At 35.4% G+C, this 21228-nt stretch overlaps 1 protein-coding gene across 2 annotated transcripts in view; it reads left to right on the top strand.

Annotated features, from left to right (window-relative positions):
• Positions 1-227: 227 nt before the first annotated feature.
• spir (spire type actin nucleation factor) overlaps positions 228-21228 on the top strand; it is a 56869-nt gene continuing 35868 nt past the window's right edge. For both annotated transcript variants that reach the window (XM_018004325.2, XM_018004324.2), the window contains exons 1-2: positions 228-1805; positions 17151-17200. In XM_018004325.2, coding sequence (XP_017859814.1) covers positions 1112-1805; positions 17151-17200 — 744 coding nt within the window. In that variant the 5' untranslated portion in view covers positions 228-1111. The remainder of the gene's footprint in view (positions 1806-17150; positions 17201-21228) is intronic.

Raw genomic sequence — 21228 nt, 5'->3', positions numbered from 1 at the left:
CTATATAATAATATTAATAATGCCCATAAAATTTATAATACAGTTTTGATGGTGGTTAATTAAGCACATATGAAGCTTGAAAATGTATTTTACACATTTGAATTGTATTAACATATAAGCAAAATCAATGCCAAAACAGCTAGATTTAGCGGGAATATAGCCTAGCTGTCAGCACTGTCGTTAAGCCGACTCATGTTACGTTTACAGACGTCAGTTTGCTGCTCAGCTAACAGCTGTTATTTTGTGTTTGGCTTCCATGGCGATCGGACGTGTGTGCGCGCTTCTTGTTAAGCACGAAACCGAATGAAAATCGTAAAAGCAGAATTGAATCACAGCGGTTGATAAAGTGTGTGAGAATTATCTAAGCGCGAATGCAGTTAACATTATTTGACGTCAAGGCACAGCAATAACAACAAACAGAAAAAAATATATATACATAAAAAGGAAAACCAACAACAAGAGGTACACAAATCTAATTTGATTTGTGTTCTAATCAAAGCGCGCGCGTGATTTTGTTTAGCACAGGGCAAAGAGTGAACGAAACACTCGGACCGCCAGTGTTAAATGCAAGCGCCAAAGGCGCGCAGCAGAGGATAGAACGAAAGGAAAGGGAAGAAAAGCAGAAGAATATGAAGAGGAAGAGTGCGCAGGCCAATAGCAAATAACGGCAAAAAGCGACAAGTGCACAAAACGTGACGACCGAAAAAAGAAGCAAAGCAAAAAAATAATATATAAAGAAATTAAATACAAAAAATAGAATTCCCTCTTTCGTGTGTGTGTTTGTTCTACAATTATATATATTTGTGCTACATGTTTTGTGTTTCATGTTAAAATTAAAAGCAAATAAATGTGTAAATTTGTGTATCCGATTAAATAAATAAACACCGACAACAAACAACAAAACAATCAAACAAAAGTGCCAGTAATAACAGCAACAACAAATTGTTTAAATTTCAAGTAGAATCACAAAAATTATCAATATTTTTATATGTTGAGACGAGCGGCTGCAGTTTTTTGGTTCGTTGTCTGAAAACCAACACCAACAACAAAACAAAAGGAAACAACAGCAATTACAGCAATAGAAGCGGCAGCAGGAGCAGCCTCACCAAGAATGACAGAACTCCAATTGGACAAGAGCCTGACAGGCGACGTTGATGACGCCGACGCTTCTGTCGTCAAGGCCATAACAACAGCAATACCAACAACAACAACAACAGCAACAGCACCACCGGCAGGTACAACAACACCTAAGGTCACGACAAAGCGTCGTCAATTTGCCGAAGGAGAGGCCGAAGAAGGTTTTCTCTCCACCTCACCGGACAGCGCCAATGGGGATGCACACGCACACGGACACACGCGTACGCACCACACACACACACACGTGCAGCCACGCGAACTGCAACAGAGCAACGGCAACGGCAACGGCAACAGAGACCTAACAGAGCCACTCGATGCCAGCGCTCTGCTACAGCAGGCGTTCTATCAGTGCAGCTGCACGGATCAATGCGTGTCCCTGAACAACATATTGGACTGCTTCAAGGCGCCGGTGTCCGAGGATCAGGCCTGGGCGCTAATCTATCAGTTCATATCGTTGTACCTGAAGGTGGCCGAGCAGGCGCTGCACTGCAGCAGCGACGACTACGAGGCGCACCTGCCCACACGGTTCGAGCTGCATTTGCATCGCGACGGCAGCGTCCACTTTTCAGGGCAGGAGCAGAAACAGCAGCTGAAACAGTCGCCGGCTGAGCTGCAGCACGATGACAGCGCCAGCAGCAGCGGCGACAGCAGCGTCGTCATGGACAGAGGTGAGTGTCAATAATAATTGATTGCAGTGTATAAATATGTGTAGATGTGTATATACATACATAAAGATGCCAGATTTTGCTTTTTAATATGATTACAAAGCGAATTAAAATTTCAGTTCAGTTGGAAAGCAAATCTACTTTTGACTTCAACTAATTTTAAGAGTTATCGATTAGGCTTTGATTTCATCAGAAGTTGACACCTCAATTGTTTCCTGTTTCATTTGACTGTAATTATAAATTATCGTGTTATATAAAGATAAAGCAAAGATTAGTTAATCGATTATGGGAAACTTCTTTGTATACGAATTGTATAAATAAACCAAATAAGAGATAAGAAGGGGTGCAGATGTCTATTTCTACGAAAAATATGCTCTCTCTTTTCTAATACTCCCTAAAGAGTTTTCATGCTCTATGCCCCAGAGCAAAACATAGTATATTGTGTCTAATATTAAGAACATATTGAAATTACCATACAAATTTACTTAACATAATTATAGATGCATAGTTCATTATTTCATAAGGAGCTTATAGGTCATGCCATCATCTGAAGTTTTTGAACTTTATTACAGTATTTTAATATTACTATTGTATTGTATTTCTTGGAGATTTCGGATTACAGATCATCTCAATTCAATTAAATTTTAGGTTTCAAAATTTTATTGTCTGCATTGATTTGTCAAATCATTTTCTTTTACAAATTTATAATTGTAATTGTTACGAATTAAGTTAATTTCAAGGTTCTTAGCCGAACAAACGTTTTCCAGTCAGCTTTTAATTTGCTTCCAACTTATTGTAATGCGGAAATGTTTTAAGCTACAATTACAACATAATTCCTATAAATAATACCTGATATTAGATCCATAACTTCCTCTTGCTATGCTTCAAAATTAACTTAATTGCCTTTGGAGCTCGTCAATAAATTAGCCCAGCATAAAACCAGCTATTGGCCAATTAAGCGGAGCTTTAGCTGTTTTTGATACACTCTTTGGATAAATCAACAAAATTTAAATGCAGCTGATATCAAAGTGTAGGCTCGACTCTTGATGCAAAGTGACTCACAGAGTGAGATTGTATTGCTGTAAATGTGTGCTTGAAGACCTACCCGTGAGAAGAGCACACCCATAAGAATGCCAAATCGAACGGGAAGATCTTAGCCTCTATACACACACGCACACTCACACACGCGAACTTTCCAATTAACACAGCTTATCTAAAAGCCCATAGATTATAGCAACCTGTATTTTGACAGCTCTGGCAATGATTAAACAATTAGCAGTTGTGGATGCCACAATGTGGCAATCCCAGAGACTCAGACACGTTCTGAGCTCTTCAACAACACAAAAAAAAAAAAACAAAGACGATCTCAAGATCTGACTATTGAGCGACCCTCATCAATTACAACAACCACAACAACAACAAAAAATCAACTCGAAAAACTTGAGAGGTGAAAGAAAGTGAAAAATAGTGTTGGCTAGGCTGAGAAAATGTGCTATATGCACCATGTACACTGAGAAAAATTTAGAATGGGAATTTGAATAAAAAATAAATTTTATACATCCTATTTTTTTTTTATGGATATAAAAGTTTTAAATATAGTAAAAAATAGTTAGGTTAAAATATTTATTTTAATTTTTTTTTTATTCATTTTTAAATTAAATAAATTTTTTATATTTTTATTTTTATTGATTTTTAAATTACTTAAAATATTAAGCTAATTTCTTTTCTTTTAGTTAGGTTAAAATATTTTTTTTGAATTTTTTATTTTACTAATTTTTAAATTAAATAAATTTTTTATATTTTTATTGATTTTTAAATCACTTAAAATATTAAGTTAATTTCTTTTTCAATTTTTTTTTTTTAATATTTAATTTTTAAAATTAAGATATTTATTGGCTGAGCTATTTAAAAACACCTAAATTTTTATTAGCTAATTCTTGTCTTGTTTTCCTTTGCTGCTATGGCAGATGGTATACGGTTTACGGTATATGCCATTTAGCATTTGGTATCTGGCATGTGGTGGTCTCTCCCTGAATGGGAGTCACAGTTTACACTTTCCCAAGACACGAGACACACGCAATCAGAGAAAAACCTCAATCAAAGTTGCTTCGGTGCATAACTTAAAGCGCAGGTCATCAGAGTTGTGTTTGGTTCGTTCGGCTGTGTGTGGGTTGTTTGTTTGGAAAGTGGACGATGGCGATGCCAATGCTAAGATGAATTGCTTGACTTGGCTTGGCTGGGGCACACGGAAACGCACATCAACCTGGGGACTGTCCAAGAAAGAAAGAAGTTAACTGTCGCTTATTAAGTGAAAATGAAAGCGTTTGCCGAAAAACCACTCGACGCGACCCTCTCAACCGGTTTTCCCGCAGCTACCCATCAAACCAGCTAGCCAGCTAACAAGCTGAGCAGCTCATTTTCATAGTTCAAAACTGGCATAGCCCAGTGTGCTTTCTGTGTGTGCACAGCGGTTCTTCTTCCGTGACCTATAACATCTGCTTGTGGCTCAAATTCCCTCTAACACAGAGTTGAAAAGAGCTTGTGAAAAAGGCATGAGTTACACATAATAGCAGTGGATGATTACTCTGTGGGGCACAAAAGTACATTGGGTGTTGGTAGCATATCATTTATATTGTGGGCGTAGCATAGAAAGATTGAAAAGATAAAACATATGTATACATATAAATTTCGGTTTAGGTTTCAAGCCTAGTTTGCAAATAACAGGAATATATTTTAAAAAAAATGTTTATTCTTTTAAAGCTCTACATTAATTGTAAAAAAATTTTTTTTTTAATTGCATCATGATCATCTAAAACTGCTTTGAAAAAGCATGAATTGTTATTAAAATTAATATGTAACAATTCCTAGAATTCTAACGAATTTTTAGATTAAATATGAGTATACATAGATATATCTCATATACAATATTTAAAAATTACAAAAATTGTTTTTGATATACAATTAAAGATTATAATGTATGTAAAATATAATATACATATATAATTAATTCTTCATTATGTTTTGACTAACTTTGTTGTAGTCAAAAATAAAAAAACTTGAGCGATGCAAGAAACTTATCAGAATTGCGAATAAGCATATAAGATAACTTAAAGCTGCAAATGATTTACAAAAATCAACTGATTTTATAGCATAATTATTAAATAGGGAACAAATGAACAAATATATTTTTAGCTAGACTTACATATATGTATATATAGCATATATTTATATAGAATTTTTTAAATTTTATAATTGATGCTTCATTGCTTAAAGCGTTTTCAACTTCTCAACTTGTTTTTCACTTAGCTAAAGCTGTACATTCTTTTATCTCACACTGAAGCAATCTCTGGCTATTGTATAACCCATAGAACTGGCTGTCTATCTTGGATTTAGTTGTTCTACAGTTCATTCATCTATTTATCAGCATTTTAGTTGTTGGCTGTCTTAGCCTTGTCTTAACTTTCTTTGGGGGCATAGACGGCGGCAACACCTTGTAACACTTTAATTACCACTAATTCAGCAGACGGCGACAACAAAGATGCTGTCAGCGGAGAGTATCGAGCAGAGTCGAAGATGGATACGAAAAGCATTGCCCGTGGCCTAACTTGATCTTGATCCATGTCTGATTCCGTCAATTAGTTGAGCTGAGCGTCTTCTAATGTTTCGTTATGTTTTTATCTTTTCTTGTTTTTATTTTGGCTGAGCTTTGGAATTTCGGAATTCGAAATGGAATTTTTCGGTTTGGAGCCGGTGTGAAAATGAGCATTTAAAAGCGGGTCAAGCGAGCTTCGCGTTGAGTGCGCGCCCCCTTTGAACTTGCCGCCCCATCGGTCCAATATTTGTGTGAAATGTGTGAAAAATATGTTTAAGTTGTATAGTTGGCAATATCGAGCGGTTGCTCAGCTGCTTCTATCAGCTTCTGACAACCGCGTCGCATGGCGCAACGAATCATTGATTGTGTGCTGCCTGGCCAAAACTGGCCAACCTCCAACCTTTCACTGCATGCATATAAACGGGCAATAAAAGCGTGGGCCGGCCACTCACCTGTGTCTAACTGCATCTATCGAACGACGTCGACGGCGCCGTCAAGTCGCCGCGCTCGCTGGCGCCTCGATTAGGCGCGCAGCATTTGTTAGCCAACTGTCACAGAGTGCCAAACAGCAAACAGCCAACTGTGGCAACTGTGACTACTGTGGCAACTGCGGCAACAGGCAGCATAATAACTTTTGGCGCTCGATTCTGTCAACACACAAACTCGCCATTACGTTTTTCGCCAGGCGCTCAGCAAAGTTCAGCAGTCGCTGCCCAGTGAAAGTTGACGCGAAAGCCACCCAGCAGTCGCCACCCACAGCTAAATGTCTGAAGGTCATGGCACATGCGCTGTTCCCAGCCAGCCCCAGTTCAAATTGTTGTCGTAGGTTCTCTTCTACTGTCCCTCTCGCTCTCTCTCTCTCTCTCCCTCTATCTCTTATTCCCCTCCTCTCTCTCTATCTGTTTGTGTCTGTTTCTCTGGCCATCAGCTGTTGATTGCTTTCGTTCAGTTTCCGCCAAGGCATCGAGTTTAATGCAGCTCTTCCGCTTATAGCACGAGAAAAGGTATTATAAAGCAAGTCAGAGTCTGCTAGTGAGCATGCTCGACTTTTAAATACCCAGTGTCTATTAATGAAAATTATTATTGCAGATAATCATCATTTTTAAAATATATATTTGATTTATATTTACTATAAAATAAATGCCCATATTGATGAGTCTACCGTTACCCTCTCTCAATGCTTATCACACTCTGCTTGCTCTCAATACTTACAGGGCATCAATAATACAATTCAATGAAAGAAAAATTCAACATTCTAACAAATTGTGTCCATTAGACAAAGTTTCACCCAGCCAGATAAAAAATAACAAAGCAAAACAAAACCGTATTTACAATAGCAGAAGAAAGCAGGTTACTTTTGGCCTTCTTCTTTGGTCTACAAAAAAAATACTGAAAAAAAAAACAAATCCCTTACTCATTATTTTGGACTTGTAAAGCCTTAAAGCCAGAAAAATTATAGCCGTCAACAGATCTGTAAATTGAGCCAAGCAACGCAAGAAATGAAATGGAAAATTACATACATCGACTCGACTTCGACTCTAGATAGATCGTTGGGTCTAATGGGTGATGATATTTTATTTTCGTGTCTATGACTTTCTTGTTTTCACTAAAAAAAAAAAAAGAAAAAAAAAAACAACTAAAGAAGCACGTTGCACATTGCCAGCTACTGCCTGGCTCAACTGCTTTAATGTTTAAATAATTACACTAAAAATTTACAACTGAAATCATAACGAAACAATGACCCAAAACAGTAGCCAAAAAAATTGTAGTTGGTTTAGTCTTTGTCTTGTTTGTTTAGCTTACAACTATGCTTGGAGCATTACGGCTAATTTAGATGGCAGCCAAGTTCGATCAGCCCAAAAACAAGGGTTTACAAATTGACTTAAATATACCCTGAAAACTCCATTCATTTTTTGTTTAATGAGTTTCTATTATTTTGTTGTTGTTTTGTGTGTGTGTTTTTTTTTTTTTTCAAGACAGGAAAACCTTTAGTTATTGTTGTTATGGCGGTTAGAGAGTGCATCTCTTTGATTATAGCAGATATAAAAGAAAACTAAATCATAAACTGAATATGGGCCATATAAATGTGTCTAAATAGTCTATAGTCTACCTCCTTTTATTTTTAATTTTTTAATTTTTTTTTTTTTAATTTTACAAGTTTTTTAAAGAAAAAAATTTTAGTAGCAAAATACAATAAAATATATTTAAATATATTAAACGTTTGAACTTATACTACTGATAGTGAAAATTTGATTTTTTATATGGCAATTCTCAATACTGTTATATAGAGAAGAACAAAAAATGTAATAAAATAGAGCAGAACGAAGAAGTATTATAAATCATATAAAATAATTTTTAATTTCTGTGCAAGATATAAAATTTGATTTTTAGCTTTTGTAGATTGATTCTCGTAAACTGAATGATGAGCGGATTATTAGAGTAACTCAAATTTACCCTAAGAATAATATATCAAATAATATGAATATATATATAAATATAATACCTACATAATACATTCAATAAGAATATAATGCATTGTGTATTAAAAGTACTTTTCGCCAATTCATTTTGCTTTAATTCTGTTTTATGTTTTATACAAATAATTGTTTATATCCATATAAATATTTAGGTTACAAATTTATAAATTATTTTATTACATATCAATATATTTGTATATATATATTTCTATATATTTCCGCACCTTCCCACATTGCCACAGATTTCACAATGTCTTCTGTCAGCTGCAACTGTTGTAATCCAAAGCGCTTACATATTCCCGGAATTTGTTTTCGGAGACAAGTAAGCTGACGATATATGCATACATATATGAGCCACAGATCAGATTAGTTAGCCAGGTGATCAAAGTCAGCTCATTTGGCAGCACAATAAAGCCCACATAATGTGCATCTATTATGGACTAGTTGTAATAATTTATGTTTTTGTCGTGACTTGTCGCATTGGAACGCAGCTGAAGCCATTTGCCACGTGATTTTCCATGGACCCACAAAAAAAGCAAAAAAAAAAAAACAAATACAACAAAACAAATTGTTAGCTCTTTGTTGCTCTACTTTGGAAATGGCCAAAAAAAAAAATAGTTTAATATAATAATTTTGTGTGTGTGCTTTTTTGTGGTCATAATGACATAAGCGCAACGCATGACAAGCACTGAACCTGAACCAAATTTGACGTTCCACATGCTCCGCTTATGTGGAAAAGACCGCAAGCAACAGACCAAGTGCTGGTCTTTATATATATATATATTGTATACATATATATACAAATATATATATATGTATGTGCATAGTTGTGTTAATTTATTTGTGGCGTCGCCAAACTTGTCCACCTGTGCAGTCTGTGCCAAGCAGTCCAAACTGCATTTTGAAACTCTTTTATTTTTGTTGATATTTTATTTATTTCTTGTTGCTTTGCCAACAAACACCGAAAAAAAAATGCATGTGGAAAATGTTTGTGTTATGTGATTTTGAAAGTGCGTCTAGCACATAAATCATAAGATAATCCAAATATTGTATACGAACGGTATTTTCATATGAGCTCCATTATTCGATGACACTTGTTGTCTCTCTGTCTGATAGTGCGTGTGTGTGTGTGTGTGTGAGTCGAGTTGAGTGAGTGAGTGTGTGGGGTCTCCACGAACCGTGCTCAAGTGGCAGCAACGATGCGACCCTGAAATCACATTTCTTAAGATGCCCCCATTTATGCGCAGAGCCAAGGCTTTAACACATTATAATTTGTTTTGCTTTTGATTTTCATAAATACATTTTGATGCAATTGAACACCATCGAAACATTGGCAAAGGCCAAGCAAAGAAATGCGCCAATGAAAGCCAATCTTATCGTTTCGAAAGTCTATAGTCTATTGTCGATAAACCAGTGTACTAAGCAGGTAGATCAATAACAAGTGAGTTAATACTGTTAAGAGAGTATATATGTATGTATTGTATGTACAGATTTGCACTACAGTTGATTATACTAGGTATATGAGTTCTGTTATGATAGGTTATTTTTAATGTGATTCACTTGGCTGTAGTTGGGATTTACGCAATGCGGTTATTATTAGCATTATCAGCTATTCGAATTTTATAAAGTAGGTGAGCTTTTCATAGGTCTATGCTTAAGTAGGCTATTAGAATTTATTATTGAAGCGAACAAAAGAGCGACAGTTGAGACTGCTTAGCTAGGAGGTTTTAAAAAATTGAGCATATGCATAAGTTGAAATACTTCTAGTTTAAAATATTCAAAAACTAACGGTCAGACAGTCAGATAAGCAGACTGATAGATGTACAAAGCTACATATATCGATTCAATTTATCGTCTGTCCATCCTCTTGCTGCCTGTTACATAGATTTTCTCTGAAGCATTTCCCATTTTCAGTTCACCCAGAGTATATAAATAATCTTTTAGCTCAGCTCGATGAAGCATTAAATATTGAACAAGAAAATTTGCTCATAAACAAAATATTTTAATATACAAATATAATAATATACAAATTGAAGCGACTACTAACATAATAATATCTTTTATTCATTGATAGATTTTCACTGTGCAGCAATACTATCTATGAACACAATTATATACATATATACGTATGTATATATACCAATATATTCGTAGCTTAAGTTTGAATCGCAGAGGATTTTCATTTGGTTACTCTTACAGCTTGGTTTTCCATTACAATAATAACCATATTTTGTAGTTTCCCAACAAAGTCCCACACACACACACACACGCAAACAATTGCCATTCATAAAACAAACTTAAATTGTGTGTTGCTTGGCCCATTTTCTTTTTTGGCATGACCGCACGGACAATTCCCTGCTAACCCAAAAAAAAGAAAAGATATATAAAGAAACACCGAATCCAATCAACTTGTAATCAAAGTGAATAACATTCCCAACCACAAGTAAAAAAAAAAAAAAAAAAAAAAACAAAACCCATTCTTCAGCTCTAGAGCCTAGACTCTATGGCTGATTGCGTAAGAGAACAAAAGGCGTCGTCGTCTCCTGGCCAAAACACAAAATGTTGATTGCTAAACGTTTGAAATGTCACTTTTGCTTTCATCTTTTGAGAAATGCCCGAATGACATAAATTATTGATGACTGAATTAAATGAGACAAATAGACAAAAGCAATTCGTAAATCTTTGTTGACTTTTGTGAATCGGTTAAATATGCCAACTATGTAAATTTGGCCAAAGAAATTTTAATATATTTCCTAGCTTCTTCTTTCTACTACTACATAAACAGCAGCAGCTGCGCATGCGCACAACAACTAAAATGTTGAACCTGTTGTTGTTGTTGTTGCTGTTGATGCTGCTGGTAGTGTTTTTCACTCGAGACTCGCGCGCGCGTCGCTGTGTTTGAGAAATGTGAAAGATGAAAGCGTAAATGCTGATTAAAGATTGTTTCTGTATATAAATATGCATACACAGACACACACACAAACACAAACACAGATAACTTGTATATTGTGCATATAAATTTATATTGTAATTTCAGCGCAAAGTGAAAGAGGCAAGAGCAGTCAAGTCAGCCAAGTCAGTCAGTCAGTCAGTCGGTCGTTTAGCCAGTAAGTCAGACACCTCTGATAACAGATACTCATAAACAGCACCCGCTGCTCTGCTGCTGCCGTTGCTGCTGCTGCTGTCTAATTTCACAGTCATCAAGTCAACGAGGCGTTGGCGCTTGTGGAAAGAAAGCGAGAGTCTCGATTACAAACTTTTGCATGACGCCTGCGCAGCTAAACGATTTGCAACTGCAACGGCAATGCCCCCTCTCTGTTGGCCCCACTCTCGCCAGCCGCCAGCCGCCAGCCGCCACTCGCCTTGTAATTGTGTCAAAATCATCAAGTCATGCTTGATTATTAAATGCTGAAAAACTAGAATAATGTTTAGTGATTTGCATTCAGAGTTATTTTCTTATTTAATGTCTGTTATGCTTTCATTCATTCGAGAGCTACATAAGAGTGCCACAGAATGACGCTGTTAAAAGTAGAGAGGGCATGTGGAAGAGCTGTTGAATGACGCTGTTCAAATCGGAGAGGAACGGCATTAGAGCTGAAGCTACAGCAAATCTATATATGAGCATCATTGAAGGTGTCTGTCTGTTAGAGAGCTGGAGTGAGTAAATTATGTTATCTATAATATGGGACTTTATAGTATGAGTGAAAGAGCATGTCCAACTGAAGCTGCTGCTCTTGATAACAGAGCTGAAATTTAGACTCACTCAGCAGTCTTAAGAAGATTTATGGTTGAATGCCAATTCTTATTGAGTATTTTAACAGCTGAATGTAAGATAACATTAACAGTTGCTGAAACATGCTTATCATTATTAGTATCGCTCTTGTTTGGTCACGTCGTTACGTTTGATTCACTGATGGGTTGTTGCTTGAAGTTTATATTATGGGTCTATTTTCCTACATTCATATGTAGTTTTTTAGAGCAAATTATAAATCTTAAATGAATGTCTACTTAATTAACAGTCTGATTCAAAATATAAGTGTAGTTGCTTAACGCTGAAAACAGGTAAATGTTAACAGTGTAAAAATGTATCTCTTTTAGCAACTACTAAGTCAACCTTAACACTAATAACATAGAAATATTAAGTGTTACAGATTGAGCCTTTTTATATAATTATAGCAGTTACACTAACAGTATATTAAAATGTCTCTGTTAGTAAACATTTGCTTAACTCTGCAGCGTTACAGACTAACTCGGTTAACAAACATTTGCTTAACACTAACACTGTTACACTGTTATACTAATCTGTTACAGATTATCTCTGCTAACACGGCTTTCTTTACACTTATAGTGTTACATATTAGCTCTGTTAACGATCAATTAAGCAAAAGATTAACACTTTAGTCCTAACTGCATATGCCTACCACAAACAGTGTTATAGATTAGCTCTGCTCACATCATTTTTTTTTCAACACTAAAGCATAATCTATAATCCATAATCCAGTCATGTAACAGTTGTTGGTTTTCTGTTATTTGTCTATATTTTTGCTCTGCTTTATTAACGATTTGGATAACGACTTATTATATAAAAATAAAACCAGCTTTATGGCAGCAGCAGACACCTCATATATTTTGATTCAATTATTTGCTGCAGCTCTTGTAATTCTATTAAATTTACACAACTGTTCGACTTGTTAGCTGAAATTAGTTTAATGATCATTCCAAATGCTCTGCAGGTAATTATGTTAATTGCCAAACTATCTATCATTTCCTCATGATTAACTGCAGCGAATCATTAAAGATTATTAATTAATTTTTAATTGAAAGCAAACGCCGGCAGGCGGCTAATTGTGAACTGTTGAAGGCAGCGCCTAAAGGTCACTCCCATATGCTATTTGATTAATAAACCTTTTTTTTATTATGTATGTAATAAACAAATTACATTTTATTGTAATAGTTACCATTAAATTACAAAAAATTATCTTCGTCTGAAGTATTTATATTTCGCTTTGGTTGGGAAATAAGTAAAAACTAAGAAAATGTGATTATAGGTATATATGTATTTATATATATATATGTTTATTGTCTTTTGAAGAGCCGACGATGTTTTTGTGTGTTTGTTGTTGTCTTTTGGGCCACAAGAAAGCAAAGAAACCAAAAATTCGTATAAAATCTGCATAGATTACGCGTATTATTTATCAATTTCTAGACAGCGGCGTGGGTAAAAACGTTGGTCATTAAATCAAATAAACTTTTTGCCGACTTTTCGAGCACAGATATAACGTGTATATATAGTAAAGAAATGATGTTGACTTGCACATGACTTTCATGACATTAGAAAGTAAATTGCCATGAGGCCACTTGGTCAAACGGCAGCAACTAAAACAAAAACACCAGACAAAAAGCCAGCAACGTGCATAAAACTTTATTACGAAAACGAGCAAAAAAAAAAATATATATATATATATATATATATATAAATTATTAAATAAATAAAAATGAAAAATGGAAAAAAGAAATAAATAAAAATAAAAGAAGCAAAGCGTCAGATAAGCATGAAAATGTTTTATGCTTTTCTATTGAACTTTGCAGCGGGGGCCACACAATTGAAAGTCAACGGCAAAAGGCTTTAAAAACTAACTATACTTATTATAATAATAATTATTAATTGCTTTGTGGCAGGTGGCTCGAGGCAACTCTCACAATTCGCTTTCCGATGCAGTTGCCTTTATGCAATCCATTCGCCAAAAGACAGTTTTTGCCTTTGGTCGAAATGGGCACTTAGGGTAGTCTAATCTTATCACTCGAGGTACGCTAATGTGTGCCGATATTTCAACAGTATCAAAGTCCAGAAAAAAATAAAAAAACAAAAAGCAAATTAGAAATGAAAGTTACAAGGCGTTTGAGTACCCTACAGCAACTCTACTGTATATATAGATAAATGAAAACGTCATCGTCATTACTTTCATCAATATCTTTATTGGGAACTCTAAAGTTTAATCAATATTTACTTTTACATTGACTATAAACGCTATATTTGCCGAATCAGTCAATAAATATTTTTGTCAATTTATTGTTAAATGCGCTACACTTGATCACCAATTAGAAATGAAAAATAAATTAAGAAATTGACGCATTAGTGACTCATAATTGATAAGAATTTTGATAAACAGAAGAAAAGAAGTAAATAATTGCAAAAAAAAAATATATATATATAAATTGTTTAAGTAATATCTGCAACAGTATATCTCAGGAAGTTACAAATTTGAAAGATCTAATCTAATGGAGAAAATTATTCATTATTTCCGCATAAAAAAAAAATTATTACAGAACAGCAAAGATAATTGATAAAATACTCTTGAAATCTTTACATTCCAGACTAAGTGCTCTTTAAGTTAAGTTATCTAGAACAATAACGGTTCTTAGCATTTCTATAACATGTTCATAACATGCTCACTTCAAGGCAAATCCATTTGCTCCATGCCACAATGCCACAACTCAACTCTTTAGATGCGCTGATCCATCACGAATAAACTACAATATAATTGCGCGCAATAATTTCGTCAGCTTGTCCAAATTGTTCACACATGTGCCTGACTAATCCATATAGATTCACGACGCGTTTGTCTTTCAAATCCTAACGTCTCAAATTCTTGAAGACAATGCGTTGATCACATGTTCCCAGGCCCCCAGACCTAAGCGTAACGGCCCAGTCATAAATCAGGCATTAATAAATTTCAATCTACGCAAATTTCGACAGTTGAGAATCGGCAAATGGCCAAACATCTTTGTTGGGCACAAAGAAGCAAAAACAACAAATATATAAATTTGAAATTCTTTGCTAAATGTCAATTAATTATTAAGTGGAACCAAGAAAAGGAAATACAAGAAAAATACAATTTTGTATTTTATTTAATTATAAAGTCGCGGCATGTTCCATGCATCCATGGAATTTTTATGTGCCCGAACTCGGGAGTCACTTGTGCTTCGGCTGCTGTTGCTGCTGTTGCTGCTGCTCTTCTGACCCAGCCTACCTTTATATATTGTGTTAACTCATTTCCTGCGAAAGTGATGGACAACAACTGAGAATTATGATATCACGCTGAGCTCATCTTTTGTATCATCAAAACTGCAAAGTGTTCGCCCAGCCTGATCCTAACCCGGACCAGGCATGTAAGTTCAAAGTTGTATACGGAACAAATATACAAGCAACAAAAAAAGGTCTTAGTTCAAGCACGGCAAACTTAAAAGTTGTCAAGGCATCACATTCAACTTTTTCTTTTTCTTTTTTGGGAGTAAACTCTTTGGGGTTACAGATGTCTGCCTCATGGATGAAACAGTTTAAATGTGTTGTCTGTCATACAACTGTTTTGGATATAAAAAATGTAATTTGTTTTATGGGAAAACTGTTATAATAATAGAGTATTACATTACAGCTAGTATATTACATATATATATATTTATAGGGTATCTCATAGTTAAATTGATATAAAATAGATCAGCATAAACCATATTTTTCTATTGACTCGAATTACATTCTCTCCCCATCTTATTAATTCAAAGCTGTGCATCCCTATTCCCACTTAAATGATCGAATTTTTTGTAAGTTGTTTGTTTATGTCGGATATTTATTGCATGTTTTGGGCGTAACAATTACAACAACAATACAAAAAACAATTCACAAATGTCAGTCACGCTTAATAAACTTAAAACGAAATTGCCGAGCCATGGAGTTCGTCCGGTCTGTGGTCAGTCTGAGGTTTGTCTCGCTCTGTAATCAAAAGCCGGCCGGTCAGCACCAACAGCCTCTCCGTCCCGGTGTCCCCCAAACCAAACCAAACTGAACCGTACCGTACCGTATCGTTGTGAACCCAACCCAGCTCAACCCAACCAACCGGAGCAGCTTGGACATTCAATCGCTGAGTCAACTAAAATTTTTGTTTTTGCTTCAAAAAACTGCATTTAATTGTTAAGCAAAATGCCAAGCTCGTTATGGATAGAGTTATTGCCAAGATACCCGTATATACATGTGTAAGCATTATATTTGTTGTGTATGGGCTACAAGTTGATATAATTCAAGCTGGCTCATTGACAACATGGAATACCCTATCAAATAGGGATGTGATAAAGCTGGGTATATGAAAATAATGATAATATAGAAATGACAAATATATCTATACAAATATTTCCTGATTTAAAATATGTTCCCAATCAAAAACTAGAGTTTTGTGAGAAAATTTAGATTAAAATGGATATCAAACGAATGTAAAAAGTTAATGGATTAACAGAATTTCCTTATATAATACTTGTTCTCGATTGTGTCTGGGATACATTATCAATCGATATCTTTCATTTTGTCTGGTATATCGACATTTTACTTACATCGATAAAACTATAGATATGATCAAAGAATCGTCATAGAAGGCTAATCATAATTTTTATTGACTTCCTCCATTTTGTATCGATAGTTTTTAAGAGACTATTGATAAATCTTTTTAATTTATTATGAACGAATCTCACGGTATTATCCATAATACTGGTATCCTTGAATTTGTTAAAAAATTATTACTACTATCGACACTAAAAATTGATGATCAACTATCTATAGACTTGGTGTAAAAATAATATTAAATTAAAGTATTATACTATTAAGAATCTACATAGAATTGAGGATATTGGGATTTTCTTAACTTTTAAGGGGCATCATCAGCCCGATGATCATTTTGCCTTGAGAGTTTAGCCATTTGCTTCCGTTGAGCCGCCGCTGCTCATGTCAGGTGGCACACCCCACACCCGCCCACCACTCCACCAGCCCACCCGACCTCACCCCATTGCCAATACACGAAAACACCATACCGCACACCACACACCTCGGGCAGCGAGGGGCAGGTCCGACTGTTTGCACAACATGTATAATATGATTGCTGAACCCGTTTCGAGTTTTATGTAGTTATTTTTGTTACAATTTTGCCCGCTTTGGGTTTGGCCAATCAAGTGCGGAAGTGCAGAGCAGACAGTGAAACAGAGAGAAAGACAAACAGACAGAGAGAGGGACAGAGACAGACGGAATTCGAGCAGTTTGCATATTTAAATAATAAAAAGTGCAATTGGAAAGGTAAACAATTTGAAGTTTAATCGTTACGACATTTAACGCTTTATTTAATTATTAATTGATTTCCAATGCACGCTATAACTGTATCTTTAGCTTTATGGCACGTTAAAGCCGTTATCAACTTGAACTGACTTTTAATAATGCAATTTATTTTTGTGTCTCTTTCACAGCCTTTGACAACAACAATCATCATACGCCGCTCGTCTCCGCCCATCGAAAGGTGAGTCTCACTGTTGATTTAGTTTTATTTCAGCTTTTTTACGGCTCGTTAAGACTTTGAAATCTTTCACGTGTGTCACCGCCATCGAACCAAACCACTAAAACCACAGACACAGTGAACTTTCCAAGTGCTTACCGATTACAGATTAGAATTATGGCTCGTTAAATCTCCGTAAATGAGCTCACTTCGCTCTATACATGTAGGCAGTATCCATTTGATGTTGTTGTAGCTGAGCTCAAAGGTTCCGGTTCGAGTTTTAATTAAGCTTTTCATAGTCGTTATAGTATAATACCAGATAGTGTGGCAATAGATTTGCTAAATTAAAGTGGATTTTGTTAAATTTTCAATAAGCAAATCAATCGTAAGCAATATTTTTGGCAATGAGCTGGACAGTTTATGCAAATAATCATATTTACATTGGTATATAATGGATATTTGCAGGGAATTGTAATGTAAAAAGTTAAAATAGTCATAAAATTTTTAATTTATACAAAATTAAAAACATTGAAACTTTTCCGAACACTAATAACAATAACAATAATAAAATCAATCTTGTCATTATTTAGATTCAAGACTTTGAGTTCATTTCGTAATTAGGGCACCTCAAAACCTTAGATCAAACAAAGAAAGAAGTCAAAGCTCTCTTGTTATTATTATTATTATACGACTTTTCCCCAACTATAAATGTGATTGAATATTTCTGCTAGCTACCCACATATTATTTAGAGCCCTTTCAGATAGTATGCTTATTAATATTTTTCCTTTGCCTCACACACACACATTCATTAGATTCTTATAATTACAAGAATTTGAAGGTACTCGAAGAATGTGCAGGTTTTTTTTCCTGCTGTTTTGTTCTCACATATAACAAGACAATGGAATTGCCTTATGCTAAGCAGGGAGAACAGCGAACGACCTCCATTGAGTAGGCTGCATATTTCTCACATGCACACACCCATTACAGCAACAGCGATAGTTAATTGAAAACCAGCAACAACAGCAACTGCAACAGCAACAACAACAACAACAACAACTGAAGCTAAAAGATACATTAAAATGAAGGCGTAGAGAAACTCGCGCTTCCATGTTACGAACTTCGTAGGCAGCTGCTGCGGCTGCTTTGTCTGTTGTAAATGCAGGCGTTGTATGTTGCCGATGTTGTTGTTGCTGTTGCTGATGTTGCTGTTGCAGTTGCGAGTAGTTTTAATTACCTACCAATCCATGCCTGCCCCAAAACCTACCAACAACACGACGACGACGACTACTAACGATCATCATGTGAATTCTCTGCGCCTGCGCATTTCCTCTCAGCCCGTCTTTAGGGTTTTCACTGTGGGAAACATAAGCCCAAAAATGCATTCTTCGTGGCTCTCCCAAAAAAATAACTAAATAAATTTACTTTCGCACTTCAACTTAGCTGAGAGAGACTGGGGAATGGAACGGAATGGAATGGGTCCGGCCGTAGCATCTGTGTAAATTACCGTAAAATTGGTGGCTTGCATCGCCAGCAACCATCAACAACAATGCCAACAACAACAACAACACTTTCACACATTATGCCTTGGCAGCTGTTGTCCATTTTGTTTTATAGCCTGCTAAAAATTTGTGAGGTATTTTTTTCACATTTTCTGGCGCTTTGTCACGCTATGCGGAAAATGGAAAGCGGCTCTAGAACCCTTTGAGAATTATATGCCTTTTATGCTATAGCATGGGTGTAGTATAGGGTTAGGTATTAATGCTTTTATAACATGAATTGCTAGCAGCTAAGAATATATACGTGGGTGCCAGTACATAGTGGGAATGAGTAATAATAACATGATCAAATTACCTTGAAATTTAAAATATGATGATATTTAAATCTGATGATATAAAATATCTATTAAGTTACTATATGATATGTTAGTTTTATTTTTTTAATATTCAGAGTAGCTAACACTTCATTTATGCTATATTAAAATCTTCCATATCATTGCAAGAATAAATTAAAATTGATTAGAAATGGGGGAAGAATTAGATAAGTAATTGAAAATTATAAGTTACCGGCGATAAATCGTCAAATAATATTTTATTTATTATTTATTCGACTTTATCAGCCTCACTCTCTCCCTGTCTCTCTCTCTCTCTCTCTCTATCTTTCTCTCTCTCTCTATCTATCTCCTATGAAGAGGATTTTAGATTCAAATACCGAAGCTTAAAAATATCTTTTTAAATCAATAAATCTCTCTAAAAACTTTTAAATGATTCTAAAATATGGTTATAAGAAATTTGTTTATATATTCTATTTGTTTATATATTCTAATGCAATGGTACTTCAACTTCAGAAACTCTACGGTTTTCTCTAATTGTTCTGGTGCATTTTCATATTTGCCAAGCTTTCCAAGCGAAAACGAAAATACACTTTCGGTCTGAGCTTTAGGGATTTCTGAAAGTCTCTTATGCAAGAATCATTTCAACCCCAAACGACAAACAGTCGAGGGGTTAGAATTGTGCCTCGTGTCCAGTGCAGGTTAAATTGAAAAATATTTCAGCAATTATCATAAATTTAGTTTGTTTTTGTTTTCGTTTTGGGGTTGCTTTTGGGCCCCCCGCCCAGAAATGAAATGCAAAAAAAGCGACTGCAATGCGCAAATTTCCATTTCATATGAGCTGTTTATTTTGGGGTTTAAATTTTGTTTTTTCGTCAGACTTGGGTGCGATTCGTTAAGCGTTTATTTTAGCAACAGCAATTGAAATTGAGTGGCAAAGGCATTGGAGGGTCGGAGCTAACTCAGAGCTAGTGGAACTACTAAGTATTGTTATTGTTGCTTTGCTGAGTGCCATCGTGTGCAGTGACATTTTCCGCTAAAGTGCACTCAAACATGGTTGACCTTTGCTTTTGGGCCAAATCGCTGTCAGATACATGACTTAAGTACTCGTTGCTTGGCCCCGACTTATGCAATCGACAAAAATGACTTAAATGACAAAATCGACCGAGCCGCAACCTATAAATGCGGAACTTGTGGCATCTACATATCATGTGAACATTATGATGCAAAATATTGATGATCGCGGCTGTGGTAATAGCAGATAGACAGGCAGACAGACAGACAGACAGAAAGACAGAAAGAGAGACAGCCAGACATTTAGATAGATAGAAAAGAGATATGCACTTATGCATGTTTATAATACTTAGTGGCCCAACAAATTGCTGGCAGTCTACTAACCGCAAAAGTCTTCATCAGGCAAAACCGCTTCAAAAGCTGCCTGCGAGTCGGTCGTCTCCTGGTTTTCCGGATTGGCTCGTGATCAGCTAACTGCCTGACTGCCTGCCTGGCTGCTTGCCTGACTAACTAGCTGACTGACTGACTGTCTGTCCGATTGTCTGACTATCTGTCTGGGCTGGCAGCTTGCTTTTCAGTTTGATATGTGGAAGCTGTAACCAGGAAGTTGCCTTTTGCGGTTGCCAACCAGCCAAAACAGCAGCAGGCGACAGCTAAGGTCGCCCAAATGTCGCAGCTCTCTATGCGCTATGGGTGGGTGTTGCTAAAAGGCAGCTAAAATTGGAATAGTAAAGAATAGAAGAAAAGAAAAAATCCGAATTGAAGAATATTGTATACCCTAAAGCTCAGAAATTAAATTAAAAATTACCTTAACAGATTTTATTAATATATTTATTTATATGTAATCAAATAGTATTTAGTTTACCGAACTATATAATTTCTTTTAATCAGATGAGATGCTTTGAGAGATAATTTATTCTTCTAGGTGCCAAGCGATAAGGATATCAGGCAGGCTTGAATTAGTTCTTTATGGTATATAATTATTTTTTGATTCTCCTAATTCTTGATGATATTAATTTAAGTCTAATCTAGAATTAATTAATTAGAATTAATGAGTTCTATATTTGACAGTAAATATGAAAAATTAAACATTTCAGCTGATTGTAATAACCTGTTCTCCCTTTTCTATAAATATATCGCTCGGTTTTCAGCTTACGTCTTATCCGGAATCTCATTAAATAAGAAAAAATAACAGGATTTTGTTTTTGA

Source organism: Drosophila arizonae, chromosome 3 (genome assembly GCF_054131065.1).
Source record: "Drosophila arizonae isolate 15081-1271.41 chromosome 3, UAZ_ARI_1.0, whole genome shotgun sequence".
NCBI classification, from domain to species: domain Eukaryota; kingdom Metazoa; phylum Arthropoda; class Insecta; order Diptera; family Drosophilidae; genus Drosophila; species Drosophila arizonae.
This window is presented reverse-complemented; position numbering and strand designations above follow the sequence as displayed.